Below are 16,616 nucleotides of genomic sequence, written 5' to 3' on the forward strand. Positions count from 1 at the left end.
AGTGCCTAAACTTATGCCTGACAGAAATGACAAATAACACGTTTTTACCGCGTCTTTTTTAATTGAAAAATTAAATACACAGCTGTAGCTGCTATGACGCATATTACATTATCTTGACGTATTGCTGAAGTAAAATTTTATTTAGACAACGTTTTTTGGTGAGGCCATCTCTACAGCTGTCAGTGTTTGGGACCATTTAGGACCCCTTTCAATAGAGGAGTTGAAGTGAAGAAGTTAGCCGAGGCAGTATGATTATTCGTTTAACAGTTTAACTGGCACGCATTTGGATTCATTTGAATCACTGAAAGAAAGCGAAAAGGTAGGTATACTTATTTCTATATTCAGTGTACCGTTAAGCTAGTTTTACGGAGACGGTATGCTGTCACTCACTGCTATCTTAACAGCTACACAGCTGTGCAGAGTGGTCTAATTAGGGTTTTCGCGGGTTTCGGGTTTTCGCTAGCTAGACATGTACAGTATGTAACGTTATACCATAATGTTGCATTTTGTAAGTTGTATGTGTCTGCGGGGTAGTGTAATATTTCCATACATGTCACGTAGTGTTACATTTCAAATTACAACTTAAAATGGTGGCATTTAAAGCTTGTCACCAAAACCTAATTCAATTTAAATTTCCAGTTAGAATAGATTCGTCTATTCAGCCAAGTCTTTGAAAAAAAGAATGGGTTATTATTTTATTAACATAATTATTATGTTGTTTAATTACTATTACTGTTATTTTAGCTTTTAATTATATTTTATTACATTTTAGTCGTTTTATTGGCTTGGGTGTATTGGTCTCATATTGTCAAATAGCTGAATCGTTATCTTTTCTGTTGTTTTTTTGGTCTATACTGTCTTATTTTCATCTCTGATACAGTTTGAACTAAACTAACATGTACAATACAAATACAGTTTGATTGAGTTTGAACAGATGTACCTCCCAGTCAAACTGTGTGAATATACAGTAGTTTATAGACAATGTAACAACAACTAACCGTAGCCATCTGTTAGACTAGACATTGCATTTGGTCTAATATTAGTAGTTGCCAGGTCCACTGGGGACCTGGCAACTACCAATATTAGACCAAATGTAATGTGTAAAATTGGTGCAGTATCCCTATAACTTCATTTTGATCATATTTCTTTTTTATATTTTATCATTCCTCATTTTTCATGTTTGGCGTCAAGGAGAGATGAGAGATACTTTCCCTTCTTGGCTTCCATGCAAAAACAATACTTTTCTCTTTCCTTTTTTTTTTTTTTTTTAGCTACCATGACTGTAGTAATTGGATTTGAGGGCAGTGCCAATAAGATCGGCATCGGAATCATCAAGGATGGTGAAGTGCTTTCCAACCCTAGACGGACCTACATTACCCCCCCTGGTCAAGGCAAGTCAGTAAGGACACTTTCGCTTCACTAGTCTAACTAGCTTGCATGTGAAGTTGACAACATGTTGTTTTACCCATCAGGGTTCATGCCTAGTGACACTGCCAGGCACCACCGTGCTGTCATACTGACTGTCCTGAAGGAGGCACTGGAGCAAGCAGGGCTGAAGCCTGCAGACATCGACTGTGTGGCGTACACGAAAGGTAACGTAACCTCCTGGGCGTTCACCTAGGTAGAGCAAGATTTGAACCATCCAGATGTTTGTCAGAACGAGGCATAACTTTTCAATTTTTAATGTTTAAAAGTTTTGTTCTCTAATTTCACCCACAAGTACTGAATGGCACACAGAAGAAGTTTGCCTTCAGGGCTTTCTGCTAGAAAGGGTTTATTTGAACCCAGAACGTGATCTGTTCCCAAACATAACCAAGGTGGTAGATTTCTTGCATGTGCTGAGAGAGAAGATTAATTAAATTGAAGGGGACTTTATACAGCATCCATACAACATTTTATGTTCATCAAACTAATGTGATGTTCTCTCTCAAACAAGGATATGATGTATTCTATCACTCCGACGTGACAAACACCCCTCTCTCTCTTTCTCTCTTTGTTTTCCTTCTTCTTCTCATTCAGGTCCTGGTATGGGTGCCCCCTTGGTGACGGTGGCTCTGGTGGCTCGTACAGTCGCACAGCTTTGGGGGAAGCCGCTCCTCGGTGTCAACCACTGTATTGGACACATTGAGATGGGCCGACTCATCACACAAGCCAACAACCCCACCGTGCTTTATGTCAGTGGAGGGAACACACAGGTTGGTTTGTGAATGCCTTGCTCCTGAGGGGAAGCTATGGGTCTGCATGCATTAACTTCCTGATAATCAGCTATCAAACAGTGTTGGCGGAGCTGCTACATACACTTACACAGTAAGTACACAGTTTTAGGTTCATCGTGTACAGATGTATATTCTTCCTGTGCAGGTGATTGCCTACTCAGAGCGGCGGTACAGAATATTTGGGGAGACCATTGACATCGCAGTTGGCAACTGTCTTGACAGGTTTGCCAGAGTTATAAAGGTCTGTGCCATTCTGGTCTTTATCATTAAGCAACTATTTGCCTTTTACTGTATGTGATAGGTGTTTGTTAATTCTTAGTGTGGAACTGTTTCTTCACTCAGATTTCCAATGACCCCAGTCCAGGCTACAACATAGAGCAGATGGCCAAAAAGTGAGTGAGAGCCACTAAGCAGCTTTATTGTTGTGTGCTTCATGTTTGTTTTTACTACTTAACTTTGCTTTTTGTCCATGGTGTTAGAGGGAGTCAGTATGTGGAGCTGCCATATACAGTAAAGGGAATGGACGTCTCATTTTCTGGGATTTTATCCTATATTGAGGTGAGTGGTTTACTTGTTTGTTAAACTATTTATCTATAAGAAATGTCGTCATCTGACTAATTTTTGTAATCCTCTCTGTTGTCCTTTGACAGGATGTAGATATATTAATGAGGCAAATCTCAAAGCCGATACTCAAGGCTGCACTTGATGCCTACTTCATCATTGTTTTGGTTCATGAGCCTAAAGTATTTTCCTTTTTTTTTTTTTTTGTTCCATAGGAAGCTTCTCATAAGATGCTGAGCTCTGGTCAGTGTGCAGCAGAGGACCTGTGTTTCTCTCTACAGGTACAAAGAACTATCAGTTCAATCCTGGAACCCATCGGCTATCGGTCTGATGACGATTGAGCCTCTTAGGACAGTGGCCAGTATTTCTGGCATTCCAGAAATCTCGGTCAAGATTTTGTCTTCCATGCGGCGGCCAATTATTCACTGTACAATTAGCAGCTTGAGACGTGAGAATGAAGTTGGAGTTGAGAGACGATGTGTACGACCGGATTAATTAACAAGTAGCGAGTTTATCTAATTATTTTAGATACATTTTCTTCTGATGACAGCCGATGGGTTCCGAGATTGCACTTCATCCAATGCTATATGCCTCTTTTGCTTTTCACATGGATTGTTTACCTGCATTCAACCATAACATGTTCAATTGCGATTTGTCAATACTACCCCGACTACAAACGGAAACCAAAATCCTCAGTCAGTCTGTTAATGTGATGCTGCCCCACATGGTGGATGTGTAGCTCAGTTAAAAAGCTCTATTGAACCATTTCAGGAGCCATTTGAGATTTTGTCTTTATTGCCCAACACTAATGCCTTCCTCTTTGCAGGAGACCGTATTCTCCATGCTGGTAGAGATCACAGAGAGGGCCATGGCTCACTGCGGCTCCCAAGAGGTCCTCATCGTGGGGGGGGTTGGCTGTAAGTACATCAGATTTTAGAAGTTCATCATTCTTACATGAGCATGTGTACAATATAGGAGTCAGAGAGATTGTGTATGCTATTGTATGATTCACTATTTCTACAGTTGCAAAATACATTAAAGTTTAAAGGTTGTTTCATTTAAAGGAACAGGTTACTCATTTTTGTTCTGTAGAAGACCACATGGGAACAGTTACTTTCTACTCCTAGATATGTCAGAGTAGCAGAGTAGCAACAACACAAAAGATTCTTCCTGTCTAAAACCAAAGACAATATCTTGCGACGTGTAAGGGCTTGTACTATTTTCCAAATGGGTAGCTCTTTTTACTTTTGTACTATACTACTATTATACTAGACTACTTCATTTTATACATATATGTAGTATATATTAGTACATTTTCTTGATTATATACTTGCATACTTTTACTTAGGTAAGCTTTTGAATAATGGGCTTTTAGTTGTAGCAGTGTTTTTTAAATGGTGGTATTCATACTTTTACTTAATTAAAATATCTTAGTTCTTCTACCACTATTGTCATACTATACTATGGTCTTTTGACTTTTTATATGGCACCTCAATACTACACTTTGACATTTTATAAATATAACACAACTCTTTTCATTATTTGTATTAAATATTATTCTAAATCTTATGACATTATTTTACTACTTTGTAACTCTTTTAGGTCATACCATACTATGTCTTTTCTATTTCATACTGTAACTTTTTTGTGTGTGTGTGTGTGTGTGTGTGTGTGTGTGTGTGTGTGTGTGTGTGTGTGTGTGTGTGTGTGTGTGTGTGTGTGTGTGTGTGTGTGTGTGTGTGTGTGTGTGAGAGAGTGTGTATGTATTTTTTATGACAAATTATTCTATGATTATTTATTTTTTAGGGCATACTATACTGCAGAGGTTTTTAGGACTTTTTTTATGACATACTAAACAGTTTTTTTACTCTTTCATGATGTACTGTACTATGACTTTTTATGAAATAATATACTGACTTTTTATGACATACTATATGATGTTTTTTTTTTTTAATGGACAACTTTACGATGACTTTTTAAAATTCATACTATGGCCGTGATAACTTTACTGTGACTTTTTGATAATATACTATGACCTTTTATGATTTTATGACATAATCTACCCATAACCTTTTAATGGTATACTATTCGGACTTTTTTTTTAATCACTTTTTTATGACATACAATACTAACACTTTTTTGACATACTATACTGTGGCGTTTTTACAACATACTATACAGGAATTTGACAATAAACATATTATGACATACTATGCTATGACTTTTTATTATTTCATGACATAATCAACCATTATGCCATTATGTTATTGTTGAAAAAATGTATAGTATGTCGAAAAAAGTCATAATACATCAAAAAAACCCAATATATGATATATATATCATATATTGAAAAAAGTAAAAAAAAAAAGGTTCTTTTATGTTATAGCTGTAACATAAATGGAAGACCAGACAAGTGAAGAATAACATTAATTAAACAAAACAAACATGGTGAGTCAGTAATGTCAGCGTTTGTGGACGTGTGGAGCAAACAAAACCAAACGGCAGGCGTGTCAGCCAAGAGGGCATCCATGTTCAGGTGGTGAGTCACTGGCCCAATCCAGATCTCCACACTCTCAGAGTCCGTGAGGATTTAGGGCTGTCCTTGCTGTCAAAGAGTGTTTGAGGCCTCTGACATTTAGAGTCCTTTATCAACCCTTTCTGTAAGTCAGCATTAGATGCAGACTTTGCCCAAGGGAGTTACCCATAATTCATTGCAATGGGATGTTAAACACGGGGTAACCAGTGAAAGGTAACGGCACAGGTGTGTTCAGCCTGTCATAAATTTACACAGACACATTAAGGATCACAGATGGAACAAAAAAAAAGGATTATTTATTTATTCATCAAATATTTAATTTTGTTATCAAAGCTGATTTGACAAAAACTAGTAAATGGATTATCTGACATTACCTCTCATCTTATGAGGAAAGAGCCTGGAAGACGTTCAAATTAGGGGGTAAAATGTATAATATAAATACCCACAATTGTACATCATAATTTTTTTACATTGTCATGGAAACATGATATGTTGCAGCAAAGTGCTGTCTCATTCATATTTACACCATTTCAAGCCCTTGAAGTCTCTCTTACTCAATGATTTAACAGGTGACGTCAGTGAGTCCCTGAGGGTTCAGTGTTTGAGGCTTTAGGGGGGACATTGGGATCGGGCCCTTATATCTTGAACCACACCAGGCTCAGGTGTGGCTCATCAGCTGATCATCCTGAAAGACAAGAGCCAGCAAACAGGACACAGACCCCTTGTGGAAAGGAGGGTTCATAACAGTATGTCAGAAAAAGTCATAGTATTCTTCATTGATAATCTCTACTGCTTTTTAATGAACTTCCCATCGCAATCACAATTGCCAGAAGGAAGGCCTCAGTTGCCTGAAACGTGAATGGAAATTTAAACTATATACCCCTATCATAATTAAAAACTAGAAAATGCATTTCCTGCTGAAAATGCGTTGGAATGCTGAAAGCTGAAATGAATTGCAAAAACATTGCTGAAAATACAGAAATGAGAGACTACCTGTCTGAAAAATGTTGAAGCCCAAAAGCATTTAAACTGCACTGCTGAAAACCCTTCTAGTTGACACGTCTAACTATGGTGTCAGTAGCTGAAAATATGAGAAAGAAGAAGGCTTTGAAAGTTGAAGTTTAACAGGATTTGAAGATTGTCTCCATATATATCTTATTCAAAACAAATTGCAAAAAGCTTAATAATTCAAAAATGTAAAGATTATAAATATGAAAAGTCATATCACCCTCTCCTGAAAGAGCTGAAAATGTTGATATTTGAATGGTTTCTGTGGCTTAAACAATGTGTAGTAGTAGTGATATTTGTAGTAGTAGTAGAAGTTGTAGTTGTAGTTGAAGTATTGTTTGAAGTAGAAGTATTAGTAGCAATAGAGATATTTAAAGTAGTTGTAGAAGTTGTAGTTGTAGTAGAAGTATTATTAGTAGTAGAAGTATTAGTAATTCGAAGAAGTAGTAGAAGTAGTCGTAGTAATAGCTGTAGTATTGGTTGTTGTATTTAATATAACAGTAGTAGTAGTAGAAGAAGTAGTAGTAGTATGAGTAACAGTAATGACAGTATTTGAAGTAGCAGTAATAGCAGTAGTAGAAATACTAGTAGCATTCATACTTTTAGCTGTAGTAGTATTAGTATTGGTAGTAGCATGAATAGTAGCAGTAGTAGTAGTAGTAGCAGTTGTAGTATAAGTAATAGTAGTACTGGTAGTATTAGCAGTAGTGGTAGTAATAATTGTAGTAGTGGTAATAGTTGCAACAACAAAAGTTGTAGTAGTATTAGTAGCAGTAGTAGTAATACTAGAAATATTAGCAGCAGTAGTAGTAGTTGTCGTAGTATTAGTAAGAGCATTAATTATTTCAACAAAAAAAGCCTCATTTTGAGCTTAATGTTTAAATACAGTTAATCCATGGGGCTTTTATTTTGAAAGGGTGGGGCTGGGTGGGTTAGACAGGAGGAGAGGAGACTGAATCATAATGTTCGATAAACACAAACAGGTTATTAAATGACAGGCTTCATCAAAAACATTTCAGTTGGAATTCATTCGGTGGGGCTTGTACTTTAAAATGGCGTGTGTGTGTGTGGGGTCCTCTAAAAGTCTCTAATACCTGAATGACTGTATAAGAGATACACACGCAGAGAGAGAGAGACACACAGAGAGAGAGATACACACGCAGAGAGAGAGACACACACGCAGAGAGAGAGATACACACGCAGAGAGAGAGACACACACAGAGAGATAGAGAGACACACAGAGAAAGAGATACACACGCAGAGAGAGAGAGACACAGAGAGATAGAGTGAGGCTTGTGTCTGTGAGTCTGTGTGTTTATAAACATCAGTAATTAGCTCAAGTACCAACACCTGTGAGCCTGGCTGCCTTTTCATGAGAAAAGACTGGGAAACACCTGTCAAACAAAACCCCCAAAACCCCATAACCATAGCCCCTATTGCTCCAATATTAAGACTGGAGAGGGAGGATGACTTGAAGAACAGATCATGCGAAAATTGTGTCTGTAGTGTAAAAAAAAAGTGGCTTCAATGGCGATTTAGAAATGGGGTACGGTTGTCTGTGCAAGACTTTTTTGAAGTACGTTTTAACATTGGGGTCTATGGAGGAGAAAGTTGGTTTTCCTCTCAAGTAAAGGCTTTTGTGCCAAATGTGTAAATCTGTGAGATTCCACAGTCATATGTCTACGACAAGGACAAGATTAGCTACGTTTCCATCCAAAAATTATGCATGTAGATTGAAAATTGAGGAGTCAGTCGCAAAAGACAAATATTTTTTTCACAGGAATCTCAAGCTTCTTTTCACTCTAGCGATGACATCACGCACTCTAAGCTGCGCAATACACACCCATTATAAAAGCAGAAAAGGACTGAAAAACACATAAAAGCAAAATTGCTACAGCTCAAAAAGTATAAAAGATATAAAAATGATTATAACATACAATCATTGATCAGGGTTTTCTCAACATTTGAAAGTTTAAATGGTGTCTGTAGCTGAAAGTATGAGGAAGTAGAATGATCTGAAAGTTGAACAAGTTTAAGAGGATTTGAAAAGTTTCTCCATAGACATCCCATTCAAAAAAAAATTGCAAAATGCTTTAATTAAAAAAGTTGAAAGATTAGAAACATAAAAAGACATAGCACCCCTCTCCTGAAAAAGCTGAACATTTTCATATTTGAACAGTTTCTGTAGCTGAAAAGATGCTGAAGTTATTAAGTGCCAAAATACGTACGGAAGAAATAGTTGAAGAATAAAGATTAGGATAACAATACTTGGAATGCTGAATCAGCATTCCAACAATAAGGGATCTAGTCCCATTCGGGAATCAAGGAAGCCTCGCATTTTTATTCACCAGAAGATTTAACCGGTGTGACCTTGTTTCGTCTGCAGGTAACATGCGCTTGCAGGAGATGATGGGGGTGATGTGTAAGGAGAGAGGAGCCAAGCTGTTTGCCACAGATGAACGGTAAACCAGCCATTCATTTACTCTCTGACAATAGGTTAGGGTTCTTGGGACCAAACCACAAGTACTGCTAATCAATTCAATGCATGCTTTGTTTTAGATTGAGCTTGTTTTTCCATCACTCAGGTGCTATTCTTTCACTGCAATATACAAGTCCTGCACCTCTATAGAAACAGAGCTAGAAGTAGTCACACGTTTGTTCAAGGCCCGTCGGAAAGATGAAAATCTGATCAGCTTCTGGCTGTGATAAACGATGTAGTTTTGGCGAATGTTTAAAGAAAATGCTATTCCGTCCTCCGGGCGGGTTTTAGGGTTCAGAGGGTTACGTATCCATTATAATAAACGTGTCATCAAACGCAAGTTATTGTTGGATAATAATGCATTTTTAGTACAATGAAAAGTATAATGGCATGCTTTGTTAAACAGTTAACAGTATGTGAGTGGTGGTAAATTGGCTGGACACGAAAAAAACACTGGCCCTTTAAGAAAAAAGAGCCGTTGTCATTTCACATGCCCTCACTGCTAAGTTCCTAAAATAGTCTGTCATAACACTGTTCCATGGTCAATAAAAAATAATGTTCACTTTGGGCCACAGGTTCTGCATTGACAACGGAGCAATGATTGCTCAAGCCGGCTGGGAGATGTTTAGGTCCGGTCAAGTGACGGAGCTGGAAGACTCGTGGATTACACAAAGGTAGCCTTCACGTTACTATTTCGGTTTGTCTCTTTATACTGCATCTGTCTTTTAGGAAATCATGGAAATGCTAAGTGGTTGCCTGGGATTTAGTGGTCTTTACAATTGGATACTCAGTGCCGCTATGGGTTTTACTATACTCAATAACCCAGGGTGAATAGCATTTCTGGATTAGCACGCCCAAAATGTAGGAGATAGATTTAATATTTTTACCTTGCTGTCATTCCTTGTCATCTGTCCATGTTGATCATTAACATGTTTCCTGTCATAGGTACAGAACAGATGAAGTGGAGGTAACGTGGAGAGACTGACTGATGACCTGAGCAACATCTTGGTGCTATGTATGACGCTGGTCTAGTACTCCAGTGAGGGGACTAACATCTTTCTGTACTTGTACATTTGAGCCAATTTGGTGTTCAAGATTTAGGGTTTGTTATTGTGCAATATCAAACTTGAACTTAAAAGAAAAAAAGGAACATTTCAAGTTTATTCATTTTTATTAAGCAATACTGTTCACTTACATTCCTCCTCTTTCTCCAGTGTAAATTTTTTTATTCAATAAATTTTCTTTTCAAAAATCAACATACTGAACATGGTATAAGATCCCTTATGGATTTGTGAGTAACATTCACCCGATTGGGGAACCAAATAAAAACAAAAAGGGACACAGCATTAAGATCTGATGGGTAAAGGGTGAACTCTACTGTGCCTTTGACTACACCCTCTGTAAACTGAATACACAGGATACACAAGTCCTCTGCATACATTAACCATAAAACTCTAGCAGGTACAAGACATTCTTCTGTTTGTAATTGAGAAGGAGGGGAAAAAAGAAGAAAAAAAAAAATCGCTCTGGTGAGGGTTTCTCGCACACAGGGATTGGTCACAACAGATTTTTTTAACAAAGTGCTTGATTGACCACTCGCTTTACAGAAGACAAAAAAACAGCGATAAAACTGACTGCAGCTTCCAAAAGGGGGAAAAATTAAATTACAGCTCAGCGTAGATTGTTTAAAATAAATGACCAGCTCTACACATACAAGCTAAAAAGATAATGAGGCGATGAAAACAGGTCTGATTAATTAAGGCAGGCTTTCTGTAAGGCATTAAAAAAGTCCATTGCTGTAAGATCTCAAAGGAGTTAGTCCAAAGTGTCTCAGTGTGGCTTTGCGTGAAGACATCATCCTGAGTGCAGTGTGTGTGTGTGTGTGTGTGTGTGTGTGTGTGTGTGTGTGTGTGTGTGTGTGTGTGTGTGTGTGTGTGTGTACGGGACTCATACATTTGTCCATCTTTACATGTTTATATGTGCATGTAGGTGTGTGTTGTACATGTCTGTATATACTTTGGGGGTCTCACACTGCTAGGCTGGGTGCTCCTGGGTCTCCTTGTACCAGACCACTTTTTTTGGAACTGCAAAACAGGAGAACAACAAAACAATGTCAGAGAGAAGTTTGGAAAAACTGAAGAAAAAAAAAAAGAAAAAATTTACAATACATTTTTATAGATTATAATAGTAATAAAAAAAATCAATAACTTTTGAGTGTCTCGTCAACACCAGACAATAAATGGTTAGAAACTAGGGGTGTGCCATATCATGTTGTTAATCATAATAGCAGTATAATTTATCAGATTTTAAAAAAAAAAGAAAAAAGTATCATGACAATATTTCGACTTGTTGATGTAGTAACGTCATGATTATACACACACTGAGCATTGCTGAAAGCTAAATCGCTACACTTTGGAGAAGTTAGTTTAAAAAAGGGAGCTAAAGACTGGTAGTGTGGAACAGTTGGGCCTGGGGATATAGTGAAACAGGATGTATAGGAAAAATTATTTAATTTAGAGGTGGTTACCATACCCGGTATTAATGATAATCCTCAGTCTTTCATCCACAACTGCCGCTTTATACAAACACACAGCTCTAACTCGGCTAATAGCTAATTGTTACAAACAAGTGCAAGTTATATTGTGGAGCTGCCTCATAGTGTAGGCTCTGAATGACTAAGTTCCTTCTAGTAAGCAGTGTTCCAGTGTATGTGTACAGGGATTTTACTGTTAACGAGGATGGAGTAATGAAGTTGATGCTGTCTTGGTTGCAGACTGTGTTACTTTATTACCGTCACAAAGTATAAGGGCAACATAACCTGCAGGCAGTGAATCACATCAGCAGAGGGAGGAAGACCGATACTAACTGATTTGTTTCCAGTGAGAGATATTAATAAGTTTAAATGGTGACTCTGCTGTTAACATTACGGTTTAACTAACTTCTCTAGAAACAATATTAAACACAGTTCTATTTGAAATGTTCAATTCTAATAATTACCATGCTGGCATAGGAAATTAACAGCTAATATGCACACTTAAATATTTGTTGCAAGCAAACATGTCATACAGACCTCACGCTGAGGTAAAAAAAAATAAAACCACTGCTATAAGAAAAGATTCATGCTCCCAATTGGCCAAATGCAGGTATTATCTGATATATAAACATTTTACAAGGTGGGCAGTTCATTCTAAAATCAATGTGCCCTTTTTAACATTATCAATAAGGTGTGTGACACTGTAGTAAAGACACTCTGGTTCAAAGAGCACAGATCTACTTAATGCATTACATTACAGTCATTTAGCAGACGCTTTTATCCAAAGCGACTTACAATTCAGTATCTATCTACACACCGTAGACACAGCTACGGGAGCAATTTTTGGGGTTAAGTGTCTTGCTCAAGGACACATTGACATGAGACTGACCAACAGAAGCAGGAGCCGGGGATCGAACCGCCGACCCTCTGATTGAAAGGCGGCCCTGCTCTGCTCTCCACTCCACTCCACTCCACGGTCACCCATGCAATGCAGTGATATAACTAACAATTCAGGTGGTTTCCAAAATAGACATAACTACTAAATATTGTCATGACACGTCAACACATTTAAGGAGCTGAAGCAAAACAAGCATAGCTTTGATGAACGTACCTTTTTTCTGTTTGTTGCACATAGCGTTCCATTCTGAGAGGACAAAAAGAGGGTAATTGTTAGAATGAATTCTCTGAAATGAAAATGCTCAAAAATAATATCTGGCAAAACAATGTCTTCAAAGCACATCCCAATTCTCACCTCTACTGTGGTAGTTCAAAGCCTCCACTAGATGGCGACAACTAAGCAGCAGCTTCCCGTTGCTCGAGTCCACCTCTGGGCGTGTGGTGGGGGGGGCAGAGGTAGCGACTGGAACAGGCGTGTCCTCCGGAGGCTGGACTGTGAGAACTGTCTCGAACTGTAGGTCTGCTGACTGTGCAGCATCTGTCGGCTGAGGAGGGAGGGCGTTGGCAGCAGGTCGAGGGCCAGAGGCCTCTGTAGCCGGCCTCGCTTCGCTGATAAAACTGAGGCCCCACTGGTTCTGTAGCAGCACGCCGATGGCAGGGCGGTCCTCCTCCAGCCCCCCGCTCGCCGCTCCTGCCTTCACCTTGGACGCGTAGCTGACGGCAGGCTGCAGCTTGGCGGGGCTGTCCTGCACTGGGAAGGCAGGTGGGGGCTTGAGCAGTGACAGACTGTCCTCCACCCACCTCTCCTTCTGGTTAACCTTTTGTGGCCGCTCGCTTACTCGGCCAACCCCCTTCTGACTTTCCCTGCGGAGGCTGCGGCCTTTGTGCTGCTGGCCCTTGCGCTCCTTTTCCCTGCGGAAGCTGAAGGTGTGCGTGTGGCCAGGTCCGATCACGACGCCTTCGGGTGAAAGCTGCCGGGGCTGTTGGTCACCCTCAGAGATGCAGCCTCCACCTCCACCACCTCCACAGTTGCCCGAGCCGGGAGACAGGCGGCGGTTGCGAATGTGGGGCTCAGAGTTGGTGGCTGCAACGAGGACTGCTGGATCACACAGGGTATCGGACTCACACACGGTGTTGCTGGCTTCCCATGTACCTGAAAGAGACATCGACAAGTTGTTTAAATCACAGGAGGCTGCTTCACAGAGGCAGAGGAGTTGAAATAAACAATTACAAAATAACTGTCATATAGAAAGTAATTTCTCTCTTCTTCGGAAACAAAATATTGAAATTCTGATTAAAATGCATCAACCGCAACACCTGCAGGACAGGCATTAAGTGGAGGTCCAATCAACAACCAGCGTTCAGGCAGCCTCCCACTGCAGATTCAGACCTAGCCAAAGTAACTAATGCCGTGTAGTATTGCTGCCTACATGCGACCACGCTCAAGCGTAGACAATAAAGATTTAAAAGCATATGACTAAAGTGCTTGAGCCACGCTACAGTGAGAGTTTAGGAATTATCAACAGGTCACAGTCTTATGGAGCATTGCAGAAGAAATACTTTACATTTAAATTACAAACATCTTTTAATTGTTAATCATTTTCAAAATAAATTAACAAAAAGGTTATTTTCTGCAAATTCTTTGTTTTCCCTATTGTACCGAAAATGTGGCCCAAAAACCGAGGACATTTTGATGCCAATATGGTTGTGTTTTTCCTTGCCAATCACTGCATGCAGAACTTAAAAAAAAAAAATATACAAACACAGCTCTGCTCTTTCTGTGATGAATATTTAGAAACGGTTTACATCTATTTTGGTATTGTTCTCACACCAAGAAGTCCTGGCGAGACCTTGCAGTTTGGTCATATCTTTAGAAACTTATTGTTACAGGTAAATGTGGCATTTGGTTTCTTCAGAAACCTTAAGAAAAGAAAAAGATTTTCTATAATAAATTTGGTAATGGCATTAAAATATTTTCATGAATATAAAGCAATATATGAAAGTACTTTCTAATTCGCATGAGAAAAAGTCAATCAAAATACTTAATATCTGTTTTGGTGCCTCACCACAGAACATGTTTTAAGACGGTCGCTTAATTCAGGGCCATTAGTAGTACCAGTGACACCACGAAGCCAAAGGATCAGACGTCGCTTCAAGAGGCATTTGCTCGAGTCACTGCCTATGACAGGAAAAGCAGGTGGTGGAGCGACATTACAAAAGCAATAACCCACTTATGTAGGACTTCTTCACGCTAGTCGAGCAGACGGCTTCAGATCAATGATTAGAACACTGGACTGAAAATATGCCAAACCGCACTTCTCTAGAACATCATAACTGTTCAGTTTTACAACTATCTTAAAATAAGTTGCTTTAATAAAAAGAAAGTTGTTGGCATTTATGACTTATTCAATTCAATATATTTTATATAGCCCAAAATCTGTACACATACGATATCCTCTGTCCCGGGACCCTCACCATTGGAACAGGATTTTTTTTTATTTTGAAGTTATAATTTTACTATGTTGAAGTTTGCACAATAAATATTGTTTACATTCTGCAACTGCTTCATGCGATCTGATTTATTCATGTATTGTTTAATTTTGTGGAGCCATAATTCATAATTTAATCACTTTAGTCTATATAATATTCTATGTACTCCTGGCTTTAGAACACAACAACATAAACATATATAACGGTCATGTCACATTAAAAAAAAGAAATCCAGTGAAGCCACCAGAATCTTAAACAAAATAAATAAAAAAAAATCACTGTGATACAGATACGATTGTCGATTTGTCTAGAGTGATATTCCCCTGGCTCTCTCGCTATACTTGTACTTTTATACTACCCCATGTATGATGAATCTGGGTTCTTTTGATTAATACAAACGATGTTGGGATGAGTCGCAAACTGGTGTAAAATAACAACGCCATTGGTTGGTTTTCCTCCCAACCACAACGGGTTAGAACACCCCAAATATCCACATTCCATGCATCCCAGAAACAAGTTCCAGGTCTTGGTGATTACACTGTCACAATGAACATCACTCATCTCAATCGTTTGGACCAAGTCTTAAGAAACCACACTCAACATGTAATAATCCATGTCCTGCTCTTATTTAACAACAGTCTTGAGATACACACAGTCTAACAAAACACAAAATTCCTCACTTGGCACTAGGTCAAAGGGATCTTTGCACTAGGCCGTTTCATATAAAACTAACTGACTGAAGCCAGCCTATCATAGCGTCCACTCCCTGTCACCACATCTCACCGTTCGTGATATTGTACCAATGTTACACAACGACCTGTGTGTCATTCAGTAACACTAGATGGCTCGCGGTGATCAAGGAATGAATGTCAGCTTAGTATTGACGGGGAGGTTAACTTATATTAGTTCTAGCATAGCCATTTTCTGTCCATGTGCCACACGACAGACACATTACCGCCCGCTGTTTCTAAAGGCATGTCGACGAGTGCTTTGTATTGTTACATAACTTATGTGGTCACAAATGTCGATGAAACACGCCAATACAATTAAGAAAGAGATACACACGGCCCGAATAGCGTGCCCGCTCCAAGCGCCACATTTGAACTAAACTGGAGCGGTAACGTTAGTTTTTCAATCCAGGGACCTCTCGACGAACTAGCTGCCCGTTAAAGGAGTAAATTGACCGCTTTACAGAGTCTCTTTGGATACAACAACATGCTATGACCAGTGTGTGCGGTGCTGGCCGCTAACAAGACGGCGAGCCAGCCCCGGTGTTAGCTAACTTTAATTAGCAGCATCATGGTGCGGCGACTTAAACTCGACGGTTTTTATTCATCTGCCGTCACTGCATGGTCAATGTAGTTCAACAAGGTCTCATAAACAACGGTTGTCGCAAAAGAGAAGGCCATAGTTTCTTACAATATCATGAAATGAACAGCTAGCTAGCATGTTAGCCGAAGTCAAAGTTTCGTAACCCCCCATTCAAAGCGGCGAGCAGGCTGCTATCGACGCCGATAGCATAGTTGCTAACACCATCGACAGGACAACAAAATAGCTTCTGAAAGTGAGGAATTTCGGTCAGATATGTCAGAAAGTTGTACAAACCCACCTGTTTTGATATGCATGTCTTTTCGTTTAGCGTGTTGTGGAAGCTTAACCGTTTTGTAACTTTTGTTTACAGCGTTAAGATAACGAAGGCTCGCTGGTTGAGTCTTGTGTGGCCACCCGGAAGCGACACGAGAATGTGGGTGGGACAGGAAGTTCCTGCACATAAGGGGTCCGGCGGGAAACTTGGAGGGAAATTTATACTCAAACCTGTGTATGACGACAACCCATGTGATAACCACGTGGTGTCATCTAGACGATAGTGACAGACGACACAGCCTCATTAAGGTA

General features: G+C 39.3%; 2 protein-coding genes across 2 annotated transcripts; one reads left to right on the forward strand and one right to left on the reverse strand.

The window, feature by feature from the left end:
* Positions 1-209: 209 nt before the first annotated feature.
* On the forward strand, positions 210-10,056 carry osgep (O-sialoglycoprotein endopeptidase). Its single transcript, XM_068717032.1, has 12 exons — positions 210-319; positions 1,272-1,391; positions 1,473-1,592; positions 2,020-2,195; positions 2,362-2,457; positions 2,559-2,608; positions 2,696-2,774; positions 2,993-3,058; positions 3,604-3,694; positions 8,708-8,783; positions 9,376-9,474; positions 9,746-10,056. The coding sequence occupies exons 2-12, from the start codon at positions 1,277-1,279 to the stop codon at positions 9,783-9,785; spliced, it is 1,008 nt and encodes a 335-aa protein (XP_068573133.1). The 5' UTR covers positions 210-319; positions 1,272-1,276; the 3' UTR covers positions 9,786-10,056.
* Positions 10,057-10,797: 741 nt separating this feature from the next.
* si:ch211-214j24.10 (uncharacterized protein LOC558894 homolog) lies at positions 10,798-16,446 on the reverse strand. The gene is made up of 4 exons (XM_068717033.1): positions 16,330-16,446; positions 12,586-13,383; positions 12,445-12,477; positions 10,798-10,884 (listed from the first exon to the last, which is right to left on the reverse strand). Exons 1-4 carry the CDS (start codon positions 16,343-16,345, stop codon positions 10,835-10,837), a joined length of 897 nt encoding a protein of 298 aa, XP_068573134.1. The 5' UTR covers positions 16,346-16,446; the 3' UTR covers positions 10,798-10,834.
* Between the last annotated feature and the right edge of the window lie 170 nt (positions 16,447-16,616).

The sequence above is a fragment of the Cebidichthys violaceus genome, unplaced genomic scaffold (assembly GCF_023349555.1).
Source record: "Cebidichthys violaceus isolate CVI_PGR_0920_01 unplaced genomic scaffold, fCebVio1.0.p SCAF_21, whole genome shotgun sequence".
In the NCBI taxonomy this organism is placed as follows: domain Eukaryota; kingdom Metazoa; phylum Chordata; class Actinopteri; order Perciformes; family Stichaeidae; genus Cebidichthys; species Cebidichthys violaceus.

What these genes read in the sequence shown, in the direction of transcription:
- osgep (XM_068717032.1), top strand. Translation starts at nt 1,277, where the DNA reads ATGACTGTAGTAATTGGATTTGAGGGCAGTGCCAATAAGATCGGCATC. An exon ending in GGTTTGCCAGAGTTATAAAG is followed by an intron (nt 2,458 to 2,558) that starts GTCTGTGCCATT and finishes TTCTTCACTCAG; the next exon opens with ATTTCCAATGACCCCAGTCC. An exon ending in CATCGTGGGGGGGGTTGGCT is followed by an intron (nt 3,695 to 8,707) that starts GTAAGTACATCA and finishes TTTCGTCTGCAG; the next exon opens with GTAACATGCGCTTGCAGGAG.
- si:ch211-214j24.10 (XM_068717033.1), bottom strand. An exon ending in TTTGAACTACCACAGTAGAG is followed by an intron (nt 12,478 to 12,585) that starts GTGAGAATTGGG and finishes TTGTCCTCTCAG; the next exon opens with AATGGAACGCTATGTGCAAC. An exon ending in GTGCAACAAACAGAAAAAAG is followed by an intron (nt 10,885 to 12,444) that starts GTACGTTCATCA and finishes CCTGTTTTGCAG; the next exon opens with TTCCAAAAAAAGTGGTCTGG.